General features: G+C 35.1%; 2 protein-coding genes across 2 annotated transcripts; one reads left to right on the top strand and one right to left on the bottom strand.

Annotated features, from left to right (window-relative positions):
* Positions 1–6994: 6994 nt before the first annotated feature.
* LOC147499972 (egg cell-secreted protein 1.2-like) lies at positions 6995–7342 on the top strand. Its single transcript, XM_086563577.1, has one exon. It carries the CDS (start codon positions 6995–6997, stop codon positions 7340–7342), a length of 348 nt encoding a protein of 115 aa, XP_086419703.1.
* A 6577-nt stretch (positions 7343–13919) lies between these two features.
* Positions 13920–14663, bottom strand: LOC147499971 (uncharacterized). Its single transcript, XM_086562056.1, is given in 2 exon segments — positions 13920–13954; positions 14069–14663. Coding segments are annotated over 2 exon segments (630 nt in total).
* Positions 14664–21054: the final 6391 nt, after the last annotated feature.

Genomic DNA, 21054 nt, shown 5'->3' with positions numbered 1-21054 from the left:
AATGATCTTCCACAACCATCAATTTTCCAACGCTCATTTACTTGGCATCCCCTTCGTAGGAGGACAAAGAAGAAACTGTATGCTCGATTAGGTTTTAGATCTATAAGGCTTTGCTCTCATTCCACTAAGCTACGCCATAGGAAATCTTGGTGCTTAATTCTGTTTTGATGGTGCATTCCATGTTAATTATTTGTGGAAAGACCCACAACTTTTTCGATTGTTGATATATGGTCAACCGCATTTTAATACATATATATTAGATAAAGTCTCGAAAGTATCCGACTATAAAAGACTCATTTTATTCTTCGGTGTACTCCATTCCAATCTTATGTTATGGGAGTGCACCATTAAGGCAACCGGACCCTCCTTTTGAGTGAGTGGTTGTAAGTGTCGGATTCCTAGTCTACGCTTCATGTGACTCACACGATTTATCTCTTGCACTTTTTCTCGTGGATTGAGTAGTGCTTCTCTATGGAGTGAGTTTCATTTTTATTTCTTTATCGTAATTTTGTTTCATTTTTCTAAAAATCAAACATATAAAAACTAAATAAAATAAAAACATAAACATATATTAGTAAGTCTAGGGAATCTGACTTTAAAAGACCCAAGTTTCGTTCAATACCAACTTTTTGGAGTATAGGCCAAACAAAAATTTCAAACTTAAAAAGAGTTTTCCAATTTTGTTTGGGGGTGGCGTATTTTGGTATTTATTTCAAATCATGTTGCCTGTCATGTTTACTCCAGTAGAGTTTGTGTTAGTTAGTACGTACCAGTTTAATTATGCTTCATATTCTCAAATAATCTTTACAATATTTCATTATAGGTGCTTTGCCAATTTTTTGCCACGCTTCTATGGTAAATTCTTTCCTTATCTCTTTACACTTTGAGGACAAAGCTAGATTGTTTGGGGGTGGGGTAGAAACATTTGCAAAAATTAGACACTTTTAGGATGTAAATTACGACTTTTATTTATAAAATGTTAAAAATTATAAAAATTAGTTAGTTACATAATTTAATTGTGCTATTGAATTGTTTCATGAACCCCTTCTCCTCCCAAATTGTTTGGGGTGGTATAGAAACATGATGTAAATGTTAAGCACATATTAGGTTGTATATTACGTATTATTTGTCTTAAAAATAATAAAAATAAAAATAAAAATAAAAAAAAGTTTATGTTATACACTTAGGAATATTGGTATTGTTTCTTTCTCTATGCTCTTAATAATCTAGAAGTCTCAATGAGCTTTTTGTATTAGAATAGTTTTTAGAAACTTAGGTTAATATGTAGGTAATAATCTTTGCATCTATCTATAAATATATTACATGAGTATCTATGATTGTTTGGCAAGAAGTTTACAAATCTAGGCTAGAGTACTTATTCTACAAATCCTCGCGTGAGAATATAGCCTAAAGTCTTATATGAGTGAAACATTTGAGAAATGACACAAGGGAGAAGTATATTCCGAATAGAGAAATCACACGTCCACTTGCTTGACCATTATACCATGTCCTAAGAGAGAATTTAGGCCCTTTTTGGATCGATATAGCTAGAAATTCTGACCTAAGTATATTTTCCGCTAGTCGCCCCACTGAGCCTTTTATTAGCCCTTTCATAAACCACAAATCCTTTACCCTGTTACAAAACAAAACAAAATAAAAAAATTCAACCTACCCAATTTAGATAAGTCTGAGAATAGAATGAGGAAGAAAGAAGAAGAGAAAAACCTGTGTAAACAAAGTTAGTTAATTGCTTTTAAAATAAAGAAAAAGAAGTTTCCATCCAAAGAAAAGAAAAAAAAAAAATAAAATAAAATAAAAACTCCAAAAAATAGAATAAAAAGGAGTCAAAAAGTCAAAGAAAAAGAAAAAAAAAAAATGGCTAAGGATGGAAACAAAGTGTAGAAGCAAAAGTAAATAACAAGGTTTTCTCTAGTTACATAATATGAAGACTCTATTATCTCAGACTTGCCTTTTTGAATATCCATTTCCTTCCTTCTTAAACCATCTCCTAATCCCCTTGAACACCTAATAAAAAAGACCTCTAGCTCAATTAGGAATAGGTTAGTGGGATATTAAGTGGTAGATGTGTTTGATCAACTTCAGGCTTCCTTGTGTGTCATTGAGATTGTAAGGTAAAGTATGCCCACCGCACACTAGAGTAGCAAAACTTGAGTGGAAAAATCGAGTGATTTTTGTCTTGACTTTTATGTGAGAACCTACTTAAGGACGCTTATTCCAAAGTTTCAAAAGGACCTCACATCGTGATTTCATAGCATTACTCATTGTATATATGTTTATTCAGATGATTGATTATTATGCATATATTAGCTTAGGTTTTGACATGATTATTCTCAGTATTCATTGCTAGTGAGATGTATAGATAATTGAGACATAAATAAGGAAACAATAGTTTTATTTCTTAGTCGTTGTAGTATAGATGAAGTTTGTGAGTACCTTCAATCGAAAACTCTCACGAGGTTATAACTCATCCACTAGGGAATTCCTAGTGGTTTAAAAGCCTTGTTGCATATGGTCAATGCAATCGCACTCAAATAAACGTAGATAGAAACTCCATTTTGGTCACTTATTCTAATTTCTCATATTTCCTTGAGGACAAGCAAAATGCTGTTTGGGGGTGGTTTGATAAGAGCCCAAAACTGTAGTTTTAACCCCTTAACAATCATACTTTTAGACCAATTATGTGAGTAATAATTAAGAGTTAATATCGATTCACGTGTTTTTATGCATTTCGGGCTTCAAAGTCTATTATGTGCATAAATGTGCCACTTTAGCGAGATAAAGGAGCAAAGGTCGGTTGCTAAGGAGTTTTGTGAATAAAGGCCAAGATTCAAGGAGGCAAAGCCTTTGTAAAGCCCGGTCAAAAGCTGAAAAGTCAACACGGGCGTAAACAAATTACAAGTCGCAGAGACTTCCGGGCGTATCTTTGACTCGGACTGAATTGGGAGTATCTTATGTCAAAATGACCGGCTCGGAAAGAGCTTTCCAATGGTCCAAGCTTTGGCCTAATCAGAGGAGCAGAAGTGGATGAAACATCTGTCGAAGCCAACTGTAGCTGAAGAGCCCATTTTGGACTAAAGAAATTGGGTTTTGGGCCCGATTTTCCGGCCCAAAACATGGCTCCAAGCCCATGCACGATTTTTGGATCTGGAAGTATAAAAACAAAAGCTTGACTCTTTGTTAAGGCAGTTAGGTTAGGAAGCTAATGTTAATGGAGTTTAGGGTTAGAAAAAAGATAGTTAGATCTAGATTAGTTAATTAGTTAGTTTTCATTCCATTAATTAGTTTCATTCTTTGTTTTAGATTAGTTATTTAAATCATTGAATATCATTCATTAGATAAATAAAATAGTTGTTATTCATTCAATCATATCTTGTTCTTATTGTTCTATTAGATAAATAAAGTTAATTAGTTCTCCATAATCTAGTTTCATTTTCATTTATTTATTAGCTTAAATCCTTAGATTTACTTATTTGTCATTATTAGTTTAATTCAATTATTGCATGAGTAGTTTCGAATTGAGTTTAAACAAATAAAGTTCAAATATTTATATTATGTCTTGTTTAGATTCAATTGTTGGGAATGGTAGAATAGAAATTTCACATCAAATCATTACTCTCACCATTGTTCCTTTTGGGTTTGATTAGTTGAATTTGTTTAAGTCTTGAGGTTTAAGAGTGGAACGAATCCTTACTCATTATATTGCATGATTATGTTTTGAGAGTAAGAAGAATTGATTTAAACGTAAGAACGGTAGGATTACGTATTAGTGTTGTTAACATTAATATTCAGGATTCTATTATTTTTACGGTTATCATGAAGTTACCAAAATATTGAGGATGGTGGTTGAAATATTAGTTAAAAGAAAAAATAATGAATTTTTTTATTAGGTTTGAAATAAATATTTGTTTAAAAAATGATTTTTTTTTTTTTTTAATGTTTTGGTTGTCCGGGTGTAGGGGTGGCAGGTTTTGTACCGACCGCTAACCCGACACCCTAATCCGGCAATTTAAAATTAGTGGGTTTGGGTTGGAAAAAAAGCTTTTGGGTCATTTAAAGGTTGACCCGCCAAACCCGATCAAATAAATGGGTTGGGTTAGGGTCACACATGTTAACCTGGTAACCCGTTAGTATACCCGATTAGTTCCCGAAGTCAATGGGTCGGGTCATCAACCCGTGACTGTATGACCTGTTTTAAGTCCTTAAACATATATGTTTCCTAATTTTATTAAATCTCATAATCCCAATTACTTAAAAAGAAAATACTAAAACAAAAATGATCAACTAGATTTAGAAAGATAAGCCGGCAATCCAAAGATATAGAATATTATAGATTCATTCAATAAAATATATTATCACGCACATTAACATTGAACCCTTACCCTAGTCTCAATTATATAAAGAGAACAACGGGCCGCCAAAGTCACAATAATATTTGCATTTATTTAATAATAGGTTTGCCCACGAGGTAGCAAAGTGGATAAACTGGACATGCATGGTTGTTGTTTCTAGTTCGGTTATGTTTTTTGTTTGGGTAACAGGTTGTTTCACTTGTTTGGTTCAAGCGTTTAGCAGATGCATGTGCTTCAACAACTCTGCGCACTTTTGCAAGTTCTTATTTAGATTAATAAATATTCTTTATCCAAAAAAAAAAAAAAAAATAGAACTTACGGGTTATCTGTTAACCCGATCCAAAATTGACCCACTGGCTTAGCGGGTCACCCGTTGGGTAACCTGTTACATATGCGGGTTGGGTTTGGGTTTGACAAACTTAACACGATTAGTAATTGGGTCGGGTTTGGGTTTGCTCTCCTAACACGTGACCCGAATATGACACAATACGAACCCGACCCAACATGACCCATTGCCACCCCCAGTGGCGGAGCCAGGGGGGGCCCAGGGTACACCCTGGCGTACCCTCAACTCTATCAAAAAAAAAAAAAAGTTATCAATTAATTACAAAATAGCACAAGTTAACAAGCAAAAAAATATTGGCCCATGTGCCACTGATATACGTACTCACACGTACTTGAGGTAGAAACAAGTGAGTAGAAACTAAACAAAAGGTCATGTGCTGTGCTGATGTATTATATATTTCAGTACTTGATGTAGTAAAAAGAACAAAGTACCAAAAAAACTAAAAAAAGAAAATAGAAAACTCAACAAATCACTCCACGGAAAAAGCAAACCCATATATAAACCCAAACAAAGAAATTCTCTCATATTCATTAAAAAAATAAGAAAGAAAAAAAAAACCCTATGAGTTACTCTATTTCTCTTCTCCTTCATTCTCTATTACTTTATATTAAAATTTAAGTCTTCTACTCTTCTAGCCAAACAAGCACTTTTACACTTACCAATTTTGTGGAGGTAACTAGGTAACCCTTATATTATTTAATTTTTTGTCGTCTTTTTGTACTTATTCCTAAACCATATTATTTAGATTTTTATATGTTTGTGATTATTATTTTATTTTGTGCACATTATTGATGATTTATTTTAATTTCATGCAATATCAATTAAATTGATTGGTGGTTTATTTTAATTGTTTAAATAACTATGTTAAAATATTTGATCAAAGAAAAGTCGTTGCCCGCCCAACCAACTAGTAACACAGATCATGTTGTTAGTGTTGAAGTAGGATCCTCTTCAAAGCGAAGTTACCAAGAAACTGAGGATGGTGGTGTTGAACAACCTACATCAAAGCGGGTTGTGAGTCGTTTGCTGCTTTCGATAAACAAAAGTTGATTCATTTTGCTCGACTTTATCTCGATGGTTTTTCAAAAATAGATCAAATGAAATTAGCGGATCAGCTTGAGAATTATATCATTGATGTGCGTTCCGATACTAAGTTTGATAAAGTAAATGGAATTAGCAGTCTAACAAAAAAAATGGTTGAGACGATGAAAGACATTGTGTACCCACTTGTGTATTTGTTGATTAAGTTGACGCTAATTTTACCTATTGCTACTGCTACCGTGGAGAGGGCATTTTTTGCTATGAATATCATAAAGAATTGTCTATGCAATCGGGATGGCGGATGAATGGTTGAATGATTATTTAATAATATATATTGAAAAAGAAGTTTTTGATAGCATTGATACCGAGTTGATCTTGCAACACTTCCAAAAAATAAATAAGGATGACAAAAAAGAAGGCCGCCGAGAACAACTATGAAGAAGTACTTGTTTAGATTTTTTTATTTTTTTATTTTTTTATTTTTTTATATTACATTTATTACAATCATTTTATATGATTTTTTTTATGTTCGAAATATATTTGTTTTGTGATCGGGTTTGAATTTTTAGTTAAAAAAAAATTAGTGTATTTTTATTTTTTTATTTTTTTTATTTTTTTTTATGTTTGGTTTCTAAGTGGCTCACGCTCACTTAAATTCCTCTGGCTCCGCCACTGGCCACCCCTATCTGGGTGGCTCACCCTCACTTAATTTTCTGGCTCTACCACTAATCAAGGTAATAGGTTACGACGGATTGTTGATCTAGCTAGTACTGTGATGACGTTTATTATTATATTGTTTTATTTATATTAATTAATTAATTTTTTCTTTGGGAGTTAATAATGAAGAAAAGTAGAAAACCATGTCCAGAAAAATGAAATTGAACAAAAAGAATGAGCCTTGCAAACACGGAAGTTTTCGTTAGGTGCACCACCAAATAAGTCCATGGATGGCCTTGTTTAGATGATACAAGTACAGTACAACTTTTCATTTTCTTATCATGGAATGGCAGGAGAGGAAGATGTATAATTTGTAACCTACGCTTTCTACATATAATTAGAGAGGTATGCAACTTATATGGAGTTCTTTAAAACGGATGTCTTTTTATCTTCCGGCTCTTCCTTATAAATTCACCATTCCGGGAAATCACATCCTTCACATGTTTGCTCAATCTCCAACTCATTTGATCTTTCCATGGCTTTCAAAATATTTGCTCTTCTTTTAGCAATTTCATACATCATGGGAGCTATTACTGCATCGGCCAACAAGCCGCTATTTAGGCCAGGGCACAACCTTAAGGCTAGGCTCTACGGCGAGGGGGGAGGAGATTGCTGGAACGCCTTATTACAGCTGAAGTCTTGCACCAGTGAGATTATTATTTTCTTCTTGGATGGTGAGGCCTATCTAGGCATCCCATGTTGCCGCGCAATACGTATCATTACTCGCAATTGCTGGCCTGGTATGCTTACTTCAATTGGTTTCACATCCCAAGAGGGTGATATACTTAATGGCTACTGCGACACAACATCAGCGTCTCCTACAGGACCAGTTCAGACTCCTCTGCAGTCACCTCCTGGTGTAGTTTAGTACGTCATTAGTGTTATAATGAAGTGTCTAGGTTAAGCTTTTATTCTTGTCTTTTACTTTGTGCTTGAAGTTGAGTTAGGGAGTGCTCACCCAGTTGGCTTTGTTACGGTGTTATCGATGTCTTGGTACGACGTTCTGCCTGAATAATGGTATTATTTGATCTTATATTAAGTAGCCTACATTTCTGTTCACATTTTTTTTTCGATCAAGCATTTTGTTACTGTTGATAGCGGCAATAAATGTGCCCGGCCATAGTCTGCAATGTTTATGCCCAAACATGTCGCCCATATTATTCGTTGGGTCGATTTAGATCACATTCGCACATTTCAATCATGTCCAAGGAGAGAAACAATTTGATGAGTACAAGCGCAACAGCTAATGCCCCGAAACAGAGCTGAAGGTATGGTGTCAATTACTCAATTGTTTAAAAACATGGGTTGGGCTTTGGGCTTGTGTAGCAAAAAACCACCTCGATTCATCCACTGCAAAAGTTTGACTTTGACACGTTTTAGGAAAGCTTAATAGAATATGCCATTCCTAATCAAAACAAAAACCATTGTCTTTTGTCTAGGTTTGCTTCATTGTTTGCCTTTGCTATACTCGATATAAACACTCTTCCATAATAAGAGTAGGAAGAAGTAGAGGGTGTCAAAAGTGGTTTCTTTTCTTAAGCAAGTGTTATATATACTTCATACGTTCACGCTATCTGGATTACCTTGCCTCCTACAAGCTAATTGAAGAGGAAAAAGAAGAAAAGGAAGGCTCAAAATCAAAGAATGACATCCGAAGTGAAGAGAAACAAGAAGAAAAAGAGGGGTCAAAATCAAAGAATGACCTCCCACGCGACATGGAGGAAATACTTTCACGACTACCTGTGTCTCTTTTACGATTTAGGTGCGTAGCCAAAACATGATGTAGGCTTGTCACAGAACCTTCTTTTGTGGAGATACATGCATCTAAAGCAATCAAATTAAAGAACAACAAGAAAAATCTTAGACTCATGCTTCCAAAAAAACACTTGATATTTCAATTAGATTGTGAAGGATTTGATGAAGTAGTGATTCGTTATCCATTAAGACATGAAACCAAAACTTGGGCTGGGTTCTTGTAACGGACTACTATACATTGTCAATCAGAACAACACCAACTGCCTATGGAATCTGTCGACTGGGAAATTGTCCCGAATACCTGTCTCGAAGATTTACCTAGTCATACTTGGTAAGTTGGTATACGGTATTACATTACGGTATATATATGGCTTTGGTCACAGTGCAATTGTAAAGGATTACGAGATCATTGAAATTGTGTGCTTTGGCAAGCCCACTCATATTCATCCTTCCGAAGTTGCAGTATATTCACTAAAAAGTAAATTATGGACAAGTATTCCTGACATCCCTTACAGAGTTTGTAGTAAAATGGGAGTACATGTTAATGGTGCACTTCATTGGACGGCAACACACTATACAACACCGGAGAGCGAGACACTGGCCTAAACCACTGGACAATACTTATAAGTTAGTCATTGCATTTGACATTGGAGGTCAAAGGTTTTGAGGAGTGCCACAACCGATCGAATGGTCAGCATGACAGTGTTCTTGACACTAATGTTGCAATGTTGGATGGGAACCTTTCTGCAGTTTATCTATATAAAACCAGTGCTGAATTGTGGGTCATGAAGGACTATGGTGTGAGAGAGTCTTGGATGAAGTTGTTTACGATTAAAGAAGATAGTCGAACATATAACACAATTTGTCACTGTCATATTTCATGGTACCATCTTGCTTTCTATTGAAACGTTTGAGAGGGAGTGTTGTTGGATATTTCTTAACATAAATCCTAAAATCGTGAACTACATAATAATCACATGTAGGATTAATAAAAAAAAACAATGTAAATGTTACCTCCAGACATCCTGATGCAGAGAGCTTGCTGATCCTGCTGTCTGATGTTGTTATTGATTGAATGCTTTAATCGCTAAATAATAGATCTGTTTTTCTCTCCTTGCCTACAAATCTTAATGTGTTGAATTTTTGTGAAGTAGTTTTGTGATGAACAAAAACTTTTTACTTATAGGTGGAGAGAGGACCGATTCTACCAATTAGGGTTTCCTTAATCTCAGCCGTCCATCAAGGCAGAGGATATTGCACAATATTGTGCAAGATAGAAACTGATATTTAACATATATCCTAAAATATTGGATTTCCCTCTGCCTTGATGAACGACTGAGATGAAGGAAACCCTAATTGGTAGAATTGGTCCTCTCTCCACCTATAAGTAAAAAGCTTTTGTTCATCAGAAAACTACTTCACAAAAATTCAACACATTAAGATTTGTAGGCAAGGAGAGAGAAACAGATCTATTCTTTGGCGATTAAAGCATTCAATCAATAACAATATCATATAAGACAGCAAGATCGGCAAGCTCTCTGCATCAGGATGTCTGGAGGTAACATTTACATTGTTTTTTTTTTTTATTAATCCTACATGTGATTATTATATAGTTCACGATCTTAGGATTCATGTTAAGAAATATCTAACATGTGTGAGAGAGTCTTAGATGAAGTTGTTTACAATTAAAGAAGATAGTCAAACACAATTTGTCACCATCATATTTCATGGTACCATCTTGCTTTCTATTGAAACGTTTGAGAGGGAGTGTTGTTAGATATTTCTTAACATGAATCCTAAGATCGTGAACTACATAATAATCACATGTAGGATTAATAAAAAACAATGTAAATGTTACCTCCAAACATCCTGATGCAGAGAGCTTGCCGATCCTGCTGTCTGATGTTGTTAATTATTGAATGCTTTAATCGCCAGAGAATAGATCTGTTTCTCTCTCCTTGCCTACAAATCGTAATGTGTTGAATTTTTGTGAAGTAGTTTTGTGATGAACAAAAGCTTTTTACTTATAGGTGGAGAGAGGATCGATTCTACCAATTAGGATTTCCTTAATCTCAGCCGTCCATCAAGACAGGATATTGCACAATATTGTGCAAGATAGAAACCGATATTTAGCATATATCCTAAAATATTGGATTTCCTATAATGACCATATTTAGGGGAAGGAAAGAAAATATAATTTCCTTACAGTCTCTCACTTGGTCGATAGGAAGATCCATCAGTGATTTCATTTTAGGAATCATAAGGCGCGCATTATATGCTAAACACTTCTTTAGTCGGTTATCATAAGTGTCGTGGCTAATTCGGTTGTCAATGGGAGTCATGGAGTGCACACATTCTTTTGTAACATGCTTACTTCCATGTACTACATCATTTACAACTTTCATAGTTAGACCATAATAGGAGATTTAAGTAATGGTCTCATAATGTCTTTGTTTAAAGACTATTAGTGTTATCATTCATCCAAACATAAATGTGTGCATAATGGAAAACAGAAATAGCAGATGTAGAATTGCTTTAAGAGCTCAATAAATGTCAAATACAAGTACATAAATAAAAGCAGAAAATGATAATTAAGAACTATCTTCAAGACCCATGCTTTCAGTATGTCCCTAAAATGTCTTTGGAGGTAGTCTTTTCGTGATGAATATGTATGTGACCATGTAATATGTACGTATAGCCTCAATGACAATTTTCTTTAATTTTACATCTTGCTTCAGTGATAGATATTTAAGGTCCATGTGTTTGGCTCCCTTAGATATCCTGTCATGCTTGGAGAAGAAGGTTGCAGCTTCATTGTCACAATAGAGTGTTAATAGCTTAAAGATAAAACTCAAAACGTCGAATTGAGAGACAAAATTGCGCAACCATGTTCCCTGAATTGTAGCCTCATAACATGCCACGTATTCAGCCATCATGGTGGATGTATAAAGCAACTCATATTTCTGGCTTTTCCATGATATTGCACCTCCACATAAGAGATACACATAACCAAGAGTGTAAAGTCTAGTGTCAGGACATCCAGCAAAATTAAATCTGAATTTGAATAACCAATCACTTGTAGGTGATTTGATTTTTTGTATGTGAGCATATAATTTCTTGTTCCCTTGAGGTATCTCAGCACTTTCTTTACAGCTTTCCAATGAACAATTCTTGAGTTACTCTGAAATCTACCCAGCATGCCAACAACATGACTAATGTCAGGTTTAGTACAGACCTGTGCATACATCAAACTCCCTACAAGAGAAGCATAAGGATATTTTCCCATTTCTTTATGTTTCAAAGGGTTCTGTGGACACTGCTCAAGATCAAGCTTGCCTCCTTTATGCAGTGGAACAGGGCTAGAGGAACATGTCATCATGCCAAATCGCTCTAGAACTTTGTCAATATATGTTTTCTGAGACAATCCCAAAATACCAAGTGACACATCCACGGAATATTTCTATTCCTATCACATAAGAATCCTCACCCATATCTTTCATTTCAAAGTTCTCAAAGAGATAATCCTTTGTAGCATGTAATAAACCAAGGTCACTACTAGCCAGTAATATGTCATCAACATATAGAACCAAAAATATAAACTTACTCCCACTGATCTTGAGATATATGCAAAGGTCAACTATGTTTTCTTTGAAATCGAATTGAGTAATGATTTCATGAAACTTTAGATACCACTACCTCGAAGCTTGTTTCAGTCCATATATTGATTTCTTAAGTTTGCAGACCATGTCTTCCTGACCTTCAATTTTGAAGCCTTCAGGTTGACTCATGTAGACTTCTTTGTCTAAGTTTCCATTAAGAAAGGCATTTTTCACATCCATTTGATGGAACTCGAGGTCATAGTGAGCTACTAATGCCATGATGATTCTAAGAGAATCCTTCCTGGACACAGGGGAAAAAGTCTCAGTATAATCAATGCCTTCTTTTGATTGAAACTTTTGGCAACAAGTCTAGCTTTATATCGTTCAATATTGCCTTTACAGTCGCGTTTGGTCTTGAAGACCCATTTACTGCCAACTGGTTTGTGTCCTGGAGGCAATTAAACAACTTTCCATACTTTATTTTCATCCATAGATTTCAGTTCATCCTTCATGGCATCAATCCATTTACTGGAATTAACATCCTTAATGGCTTGTGAATAAGAAACCGGGTCTTTAATTGTCCATTCTTCAAATTCAACTTGGTAAAGCATGTAATCATTAGAAATAACATATCTTTTTTCTCTTTGAGACCTTCTTAATGCTGGTTTCTCTGGTGCTTCATCCATGTGTTGGTTGGCGATAATATCATTATGGAGTTGTTGATCATTTATTGGGTTTTCCTCATTGTGAAAAGGTTCAACAACGGGAGGGTTTCCAACATCTTTCGGAATAGAGGGAAAAATAATAGGTACCCTTATTTCCTGAATGATAAATCACATCTTGAGTTTTATTACTCCCACTAATTTCGCCATTCTCAAAGAATTTGACATTATTGGTTTCAACAATTCTCGTACTATGGTTAGGACAGTAGAACCTAAATCCTTTTGGACTTTTCCTCGATAACCTATAAAGTAACCACTAATCGTTTTAAAGTCCAATTTCTTTTCATGTGGATTGTAGATTCTAGCCTCAGCTGGACAACCCCATACTTGGAGATGTTTTAAACTAGGTTTCCATCCTTTCCATAGTTCAAAAGGTGTTTTTGGAACTACCATACTGGGAACCCTGTTCAAGATATAAATAGCTGTGCGTAAAGCATCCATCCACAAGGATATAGGTAAGTTAGCATGACTCATCATGGATCTAACCATTTCCATATATGTACAATTTCGCCTTTAAGCTACACCATTCTGCCATGGGGAACTAGGCGTTGTGTATTGGGCAACAATTCCAAAATTTTGGAGTAGTTTTGCAAAAGGTCCAGGATGTTGTCCTGTTTCATCATACCTTCCATAAAACTCACCATCTCTATCAGACCTTATAATTTTCACTTTTTTGTCTAGTTGACGTTCGACTTTAGTAATGAACACTTGTACAACATCTACAGACTGAGATTTGTCATGCAACAAGTATAGATAACAGTAGCGTGAGTAATCATCAATAAAGATAATGAAATACTTTTCTCTCCCAAAGGTTGGAACGTCAAAAGGTCTACAAATATCTGTATGAATTATTTCAAAAAGCTGGGTACTTCTTGTGGTTCCTTTCTTTGTGTGTTTTGTTGTTTTTCCTTTAATACAATCCACACATACTTTAATATTAGTAAAATTTAGCTCCGGAAGGACACCATCTTTTACTAATCGTTTGATTCTTTCACTGGATATGTGACCCTGTCTTTTATGCCACAAGAAATAAGAGTCATTTGAAGATGACTCTTGTTTTGTTTCCTTAGAATGTAGGGTAAGATGGGTTTCAACAATTTGATTATCAAGATGAAACTTGTATAGACCTTCAATCAAAATTCCAGAACCAATTCGACTAGAATTTTTGAATAAGCTGAAAATACCATTTCCTACTTCAAACGAATAACCAACTTTATCAAGTGCACTTACTAAAACCAAATTACGGAAAATAGATGGAACATAAAGAGTTTGACATAAGTCTAACTGATAACCGCTATCTAAAACAAGACAAAAGGTTCCAATAGCTTCAACTGGAGCTTTGTCTTTGTTTCCCATGAAGAGGAAGTTCTCACTTGGGTTTGTGGTTTGGATCGTAAGGAATCCCTGTATATATTGAGTTGGAAACATGAACATTAGCACCAGTGTCAATCCACCAAGTATCAGAAGAAGCATAAGTTAGATTTGATTCGAAATAACTTATGAAACCCATGGGGTTACCTTTCTTTTCGAACCATTCTTTGCGTTTAGTGCAGTCTGCCTAAAAGTGTCAAGGTTTCTTGCAAAATTTGCATATGTCTTCCTTCTTTGTCTTCTTGGGGTTTTGACTAGCCTCATTAGATCTGGGTGGTGCCCTTTTATGGCTTGAATTATGTTTTCTCCCAGCTTTGTGTCCAGCTCCTGGAACGAGATGAGCTACTTTAATACCTTGTTGATTCAGCCTGGCCTCCTCTTGAACTAGTTTGTTAGCCAATTCATTCATTGTCCACTTGTCCATAATAGGGTTGCAATGAATTTGGAAAGGCCCGTGTTGAGGAGGTAAACTATTCAGGATAAATTGGACGAGAAAAGCCTCATCCACTGATAGTCCCAAATTCTTTAGTTTTGCTGCAAGGTTGGTCATCTCAATGACATGCTCATGCATTGAGCGAGTGCCATCAAACTTCATGGTTGTAAGATCTGCCATTAGTTTCCCAACAAGGGATTTGTTTGCAGTCTTAAACCTATCTTGAATGGATTGCATGTAGTCCTTAGCATTCTCAGATTTAGGAAGGGATGTTTTGATGTTGGTAGCAATAGTCATTCGCAAAAACATAATGCTTAGTTTGTCGATCAGACCTCTCCCAAGTATTAAGGAGATTCTTTTCCTCAGCGGTACTTTCGGCAGTACGTGGAGGTGGCTTATCATTAAGAAGAGCCATATCTAGTTCAAGTACCCCCAATGTGTACTCAACTTGCTCTTTCCATTCTAAGAAGTTGGTTCCATTGAGCTTATAGTGACAGAGGTAGCATGCAAATTTAGATTGGTAGGTATGATAACTGCAAATAGAAATACAATAAGGCTTTTAATTAAAACAACATGTGTATGAATATATACGACATAAAATTTAGGTGCTCTTGTGGGTAGTCACCATAATTTCTACACATTATACCATCTAAGGTCGTCATATTCAAGGTGATAAAAAAAAAGAGTGATGTTTCTCCTAATTAAGATCTGTGGATATCCTTGGTCTACGTGCGAACAAAACACTCCTTAATTATTGTTTGGATGTATGAATATAATCCACCTGTAGGCGATTAAAAGCTTCATGTGTTTGAACAATATGTAGTGTAAACATCATGATGGTACTACTAGGGCCAAAATTCAGTGTTTAATAGTTAGGGTCACTGTGGTGAAACCTAACCGCACTCCAAAAAAAAAACCAAGAAATTTTATCGTATTCACAAACAGAAAAAATTGAGGAGCTACCGGATAATGAATATGCAACTCAATATCCTATGACTTTAATATGCATGTGCTACTGGAAAAAGAACATGCTTTGTTACTTACTGTTATCACGATATTATCATTAAACTATTCAGGCCATAGTTGATCAAAATAATAAGGGATTATGAAAATATGGTCCAACTATTATGGCCTATTTTTCTGTCCTTCTTTTCGATCACATGTCTTTATCTTCGACTGCTTCAAGGCGCCATCTTTAGTCTCAAAACAGCCTCCTCTCTCCAATCACAATGTGCCAGTTACAAATATATTTAACTATTACATTGATTTCTCACGATCAAACAGTCGTGCATTAATTAAAATTGCTAAATAAATTAAACATAAACCATTTATGAATACCATAATAGTTGGATCGATAAATTGCTGCCAAACAGAGTTAGAAACGGATCGACATATGCTGATTATGGCGATCCAAAGTAATCATAACTAATGGACTATCATGTGTTCTAAAACAAAGCTCCTGATACCACATGTTAGATATTTCTTAACATGAATCCTAAGATCGTGAACTACATAATAATCACATGTAGGATTAATAAAAAAAAAAACAATGTAAATGTTATCTCCAGATATCCTGATGCAGAGAGCTTGCTGATCTATTGTCTGATGTTGTTATTGATTGAATGCTTTAATCGCCAGAGAATAGATCTGTTTCTCTCTCCTTGTCTACAAATCTTAATGTGTTGAATTTTTGTGAAGTAGTTTTGTAATGAACAAAAGCTTTTTACTTATAGGTGGAGAGAGGACCGATTCTACCAATTAGGGTTTCTTTAATCTCAACCGTCCATCAAGGCAGAGGATATTGCACAATATTGTGCAAGATAGAAACTGATATTTAGCATATATTCTAAAATATTGGATTTTCTATAATGACTATATTTAGGGAAAAGAAAGAAAATATAATTTCCTTACAAATGTTAACAAGACAATTATTATACTTTCCTATATTACCTCTATAATTACTTTATTATTCTTTTTAGAGTTTCTAATATGATTCTATAAATATAAGTGACGAGCTCTCTCATTCACTTATTTTTTTCTTAAATTACTTTCTACAAAATAATAGACGGCATCTATTTTTGTATGGCACAGAAAACCATATGAATTAACAAGACTTCTCATCATTTTCAGAAAGTTCTACCATGCCACAACCTACATAGAGAGCCTGGTCGCAGTGCATTGATAATGAAATTTTGTGATAATAACCAGTAACAAATGGGAGAACTTTGATAAGGTAAACATTTATAGTATGCAATGTCAATATATCACTTGCTATTGTTTGCGCAAGTAATCATAAATACAAATGAAAATATGAATTTTACAATGGTTTATACAAAATGCTTCAACTCAGGGGTTTATACAATATAGCTAGTTGTTCTGTTTCGTTTACCTTTTAGTCTTTTACACATCGCTTTGCAGGCAATAAGTAGCAAAGCAATCTTAACCTCATCTGTTTTGGTCTTTTGGTTGCACAAATCAGTGCCACAAGGACCTGAACCAATTTCTTTTTCTATGTTGCGACTGAAGCGCAATGGATAAAAAATGCTTAGAATTCAGCTTCCCCTGTTAGAGCATTTTGAGTATATTCATTTCATCCATCTTCAGAAAGAGTTGCCCTGCTTTGAAGAAAAATTTAATCTCTAGGCTCTTACTCCAATTTCACAAACATACCAGAAAATTATCTGGCTTTTAGAGAAATCGTATAATTCAAGAACTAAATGGTCAAAATTTCTTTTTTGTCGGTTAAACTTCACATTTTTCTTTAAAAAACTGTTAAATGATTTCGGTGTAGGCTTAGTGGGTGTTTGGTTCTCATTTTTTCAAAAAATCATTTTTTCTTAAAAAATATTTTTATGAAAAAGTATTTATTCTAAAAACAGTTTTTCAATAAACATGTTTGGTTGTGATTTTTCTTAAAAACTATTTTATAAAAACAGATTTCGCACTATGTTTCTCGATATATTTTGGCATATCGTGGCATAAATCACTAAAGTCTAAAACATCCAGAGAGTTCATTTACCTTTAGCACCCAAAGTGTTTCATTCAAAGAAAAATAGTTTTTTAACTTGAAAAACAAGTTTTACCTAATTATCATAAAACAAATTTTTGGGATCAAAAAGTGTTTTTTGGATGAAAAATTTTTTTTTTTTTTAAATAGAAACCAAACATATTTATTTTTTTCAAAAAATATTTTTTCACTAATAAACACTTTTTGGCAATAAATAAATAGGATCCAAACACCCCCTTAAGATTAATTTAGCAAAAGTTTACTAGCTGAAAATAAGTTCCTGAAGAAAATTATTCATACGAATTTATTTGTGTCTTAGTAGGTGGCAGACACAATAACTAGCTATCAAATATTGATACAAACTCAACGAAAACTTGGACTCCTACTAAACTATACAAATATTTGATTAGTTTGGCCTCTATGCAATAATAGCAAATGAAAATGAATGACCTTAATGGATATTCTTGAAATTAGATAGGGCTGGTCATGAGACTCGGTGCTCGTGAGTAATTCGGTGCTCGGCTCGTTTTGAGATCGGCTCTGCTTCGCCATGAAAAATATGAGTCAAATACGAAGTTTAGTTTTAGGCTCGCTTGAAGTTCGAGTCGAGTAGCTCAGAGCACTCGTTATTTTATTATTATTATTTTTTTCAATATATCATATATGATACAAAAAATACCTAGGCCCATAAACACAAGAACCCACAAGGTAAAACCTAAAAATAGCCAAACACCAAAACTTAGAGGCGCTCTCAAAAACTGAGATGTTTTGTGCGTGAGAACTTCTGAAGAAGAAGAGGTTTTTGAATAGCACTAGTTGTCGATGTAGGAAAGAGTATGTGAAGCCCGGAGCTCTTCTTTGTTATACTTTCGGGCCATAGCTCATTTCTTGATTGTATCATTACTCTTGTCCTGTAATTTTTGTCAATCTCACATTGGGAGGATTCAAGTACAGAGTGTAATTTCAGTGATCGGTGTTATTCTTTGTTTGGATTGTTAATTAGCTCTTTTTATTCATGTACAAGTTATATGCAGATGGTTGTAGTTGTCGGGGACTTTATGAATCAATCGATAATTGATATATCTTTCAATGAATCAGTTTTGAGCAGAATTGTGATGTTTCATATATGATTTCTCAACTGTGCGTCTTGTGTTTTTTCTCTTTTTTTTAAAAAAAAAAAAAAGAGTTCTTGTCTTGGATTCAGCTCACGAGCTACGAGAACTCGAGCTCGTTTTGTAAAACGAGTCGAGCCGAGTCGAGCTCAAGCTTATTGTAATTCAAAACGAGTCGAGTTTGAGCACAAAGTGGGGCTCTACCTTGAGTTTGAGCTCGGCTCGAACTCGACTCGAAAACTCACGAGCCGAATCTGAGCATGCCAATACTCGGCTCTCGACTTGATGACCACCCCTAAATTAGCAGAATATGATCTAATTCGACAACAGTTATTCACGTAGCTAATTTAAAGTAGCTAAAACAATATCATATCGTAGGCTACATATACCAAAACAAAAAAGTACCATTCATTATTCACGTAGATCGTAGTACTAGGCCATGGACAACACCATAAGAAAGCAACTGAGCACTCCCTAACCCAAATTCTAACAGAAAATAAAAGACAACCAAAAACAAAAACTCAAGCATGTAAACTTCAGCCAGACACTTCATTTTGTCACACTAATGACATATCAAACTACACTAAGAGGGGCAAGAGGTGACTGAAGAGGAGTCTGAACTGGTCTTGCAGGAGAAGCTGATGTAGTGTTGCAGTAGCCTACAAGTATATCACCCTCTTGGGATGTAAAACCAAGTGAAGTAAGCATACTAGGCCAACAATCGCGAGTAATTATACGAATTGCGCGGCAACAGTCAGTGCCTAGATAGGAATCACCATCCATTAAGAAAAGAATAATCTCGCTGGTACAAGATTTCAGCTGCAATAAAGCGTTCCAGCAATCTCCCGCACCCTCTCCATAAAGCCTAGACTTAAGGTTGTACCCTTGCCTAAACGGCAGCTTGTTGGTTGACGCAGTAATAGCTCCGATGATGCATGAAATTGTTAGTAGAAGAGCAAAGTTTTTTTTTGCCATGAGTATAGATCAAATGAGTTAAAGACAAAAGTGTGTGAAGAATGTGATTTTGGATTGTTGAATTTATAGTGAAGAAAATGAAGATGAAAAGACATCCGTTTTAATGAAAATAAGTTGCATGTCTCTCTAAGTCTCCAATTACGTACAAATTTTAAGTTACAAATTATACATCTCCCTCTCTTGCAAAGCCATTTAATGAATAACAAAACTAGAAGTGGCATCTAAAGTAGGATGTTGACTTATTTAGTAGTTTCTTTAGCTACATACAGAACTAACACAAATCATCACATCCAGATACGTATTGTTTCAATTAAAATTTCAAAATTTGATGAGGTAAAGATTTTGCTACTAATTACTCGAACGCCTATGTGTGCTCGGAACTCATGGCATGGACAGCCACTGAACCCTGCCCCTTTAACACATTTCATATATACATATGGACTGGTTAGTATCCTGGCCTAAAGCTAGAGAGAAGGTTTTGGTGCTGATAAGTTGGGGAGTTTTTGACACCTTACACATTAATTTGGGCATTATGTGGAAATCTATAAATACTAGAATTTTCAGGAACAAAGTGATTAATTAATGCTGAATGAACTTGTGGCCGGCGTTGAGGCTTTCTTGCGGTTTTGGCTACACCAACACCTCATATGTGGAAGAACTACTGATACAGAGACTTGGTTCTCACTTAGCAAGGATTAAAAGTAGTAAAGTCTAATGATGTTTGATCGGTTTTCGATCTTTATGTGGATATGTGACTCTTTGGTGAGTTTCTTTTGTCCTCTTGACGTACTGTAAGTCTAGCATTTGTCTATGCTGCTGGTGGCCTTCTCTCGCCAATGCGGTCTCTGGTGGCATTGCTTCTGTGAAGCTTCTCTTACTGAAAATAAAATTCTAATCTTCTGCTTTCAGAAACCATTATAGGCTTTTTCTTGAAGGAGTGCAACATGACATTTTCAGCCAGCTCTATTATTATCGATTTGCTAGAAACAGGGAACTCTGTAACAGCACGTTCATACAATAACCGAGTGCGAGCTGGATCACCAGAAGACTGCATTCGCAAATTTAATATGTCATAACGTTGTAAGGTTAGAGTTTCTTTGGTAGGCCACAGCAGATCGAATAGTGGTTTGTGGACGAAATTTGTTCTTCGTATTGAGCACAAGCATTATACAACTCCATAGCCTTTCGATATGCTGAGGAGACATAAGCAGGTATCCCATCAGAGTCATTTGAGCTACTTTTAGGTGTATTCCCTCGTTCGACACCCAAGACTTGTAAGCAAGAAGAACATACCCTAATGCACAAAGTGGTACAGACATTTGCAGTTGATGCTCCGTGTATTCAACCTTGATGTTAATTCAACGTTTGCTATTAGCGCTAGCTTTGTTTGTTTGATTATTTAATCACCTGGCCCACTGTGCTATGAAGTTGGCTCACTGTTTTATAAATCGTGTTTCTCTATATATTCAATTGTCCATGCCCCACCAGGCCACCAGTATGATACAAAGGTTACAAACTGTAAAACAGATGATGATGTTTAAAGTGATTTGCATATTAGTAGCTAATGTACTAATTATTTATTTGTATGATACATTTTAAATATTGA

This window comes from Coptis chinensis, chromosome 5 (genome assembly GCF_015680905.1).
Source record: "Coptis chinensis isolate HL-2020 chromosome 5, ASM1568090v1, whole genome shotgun sequence".
Taxonomy (NCBI): Eukaryota; Viridiplantae; Streptophyta; class Magnoliopsida; order Ranunculales; family Ranunculaceae; genus Coptis; species Coptis chinensis.
Note: the sequence above shows the minus strand (reverse complement) of the source record. Positions and strands in the feature narration are given on the sequence as shown.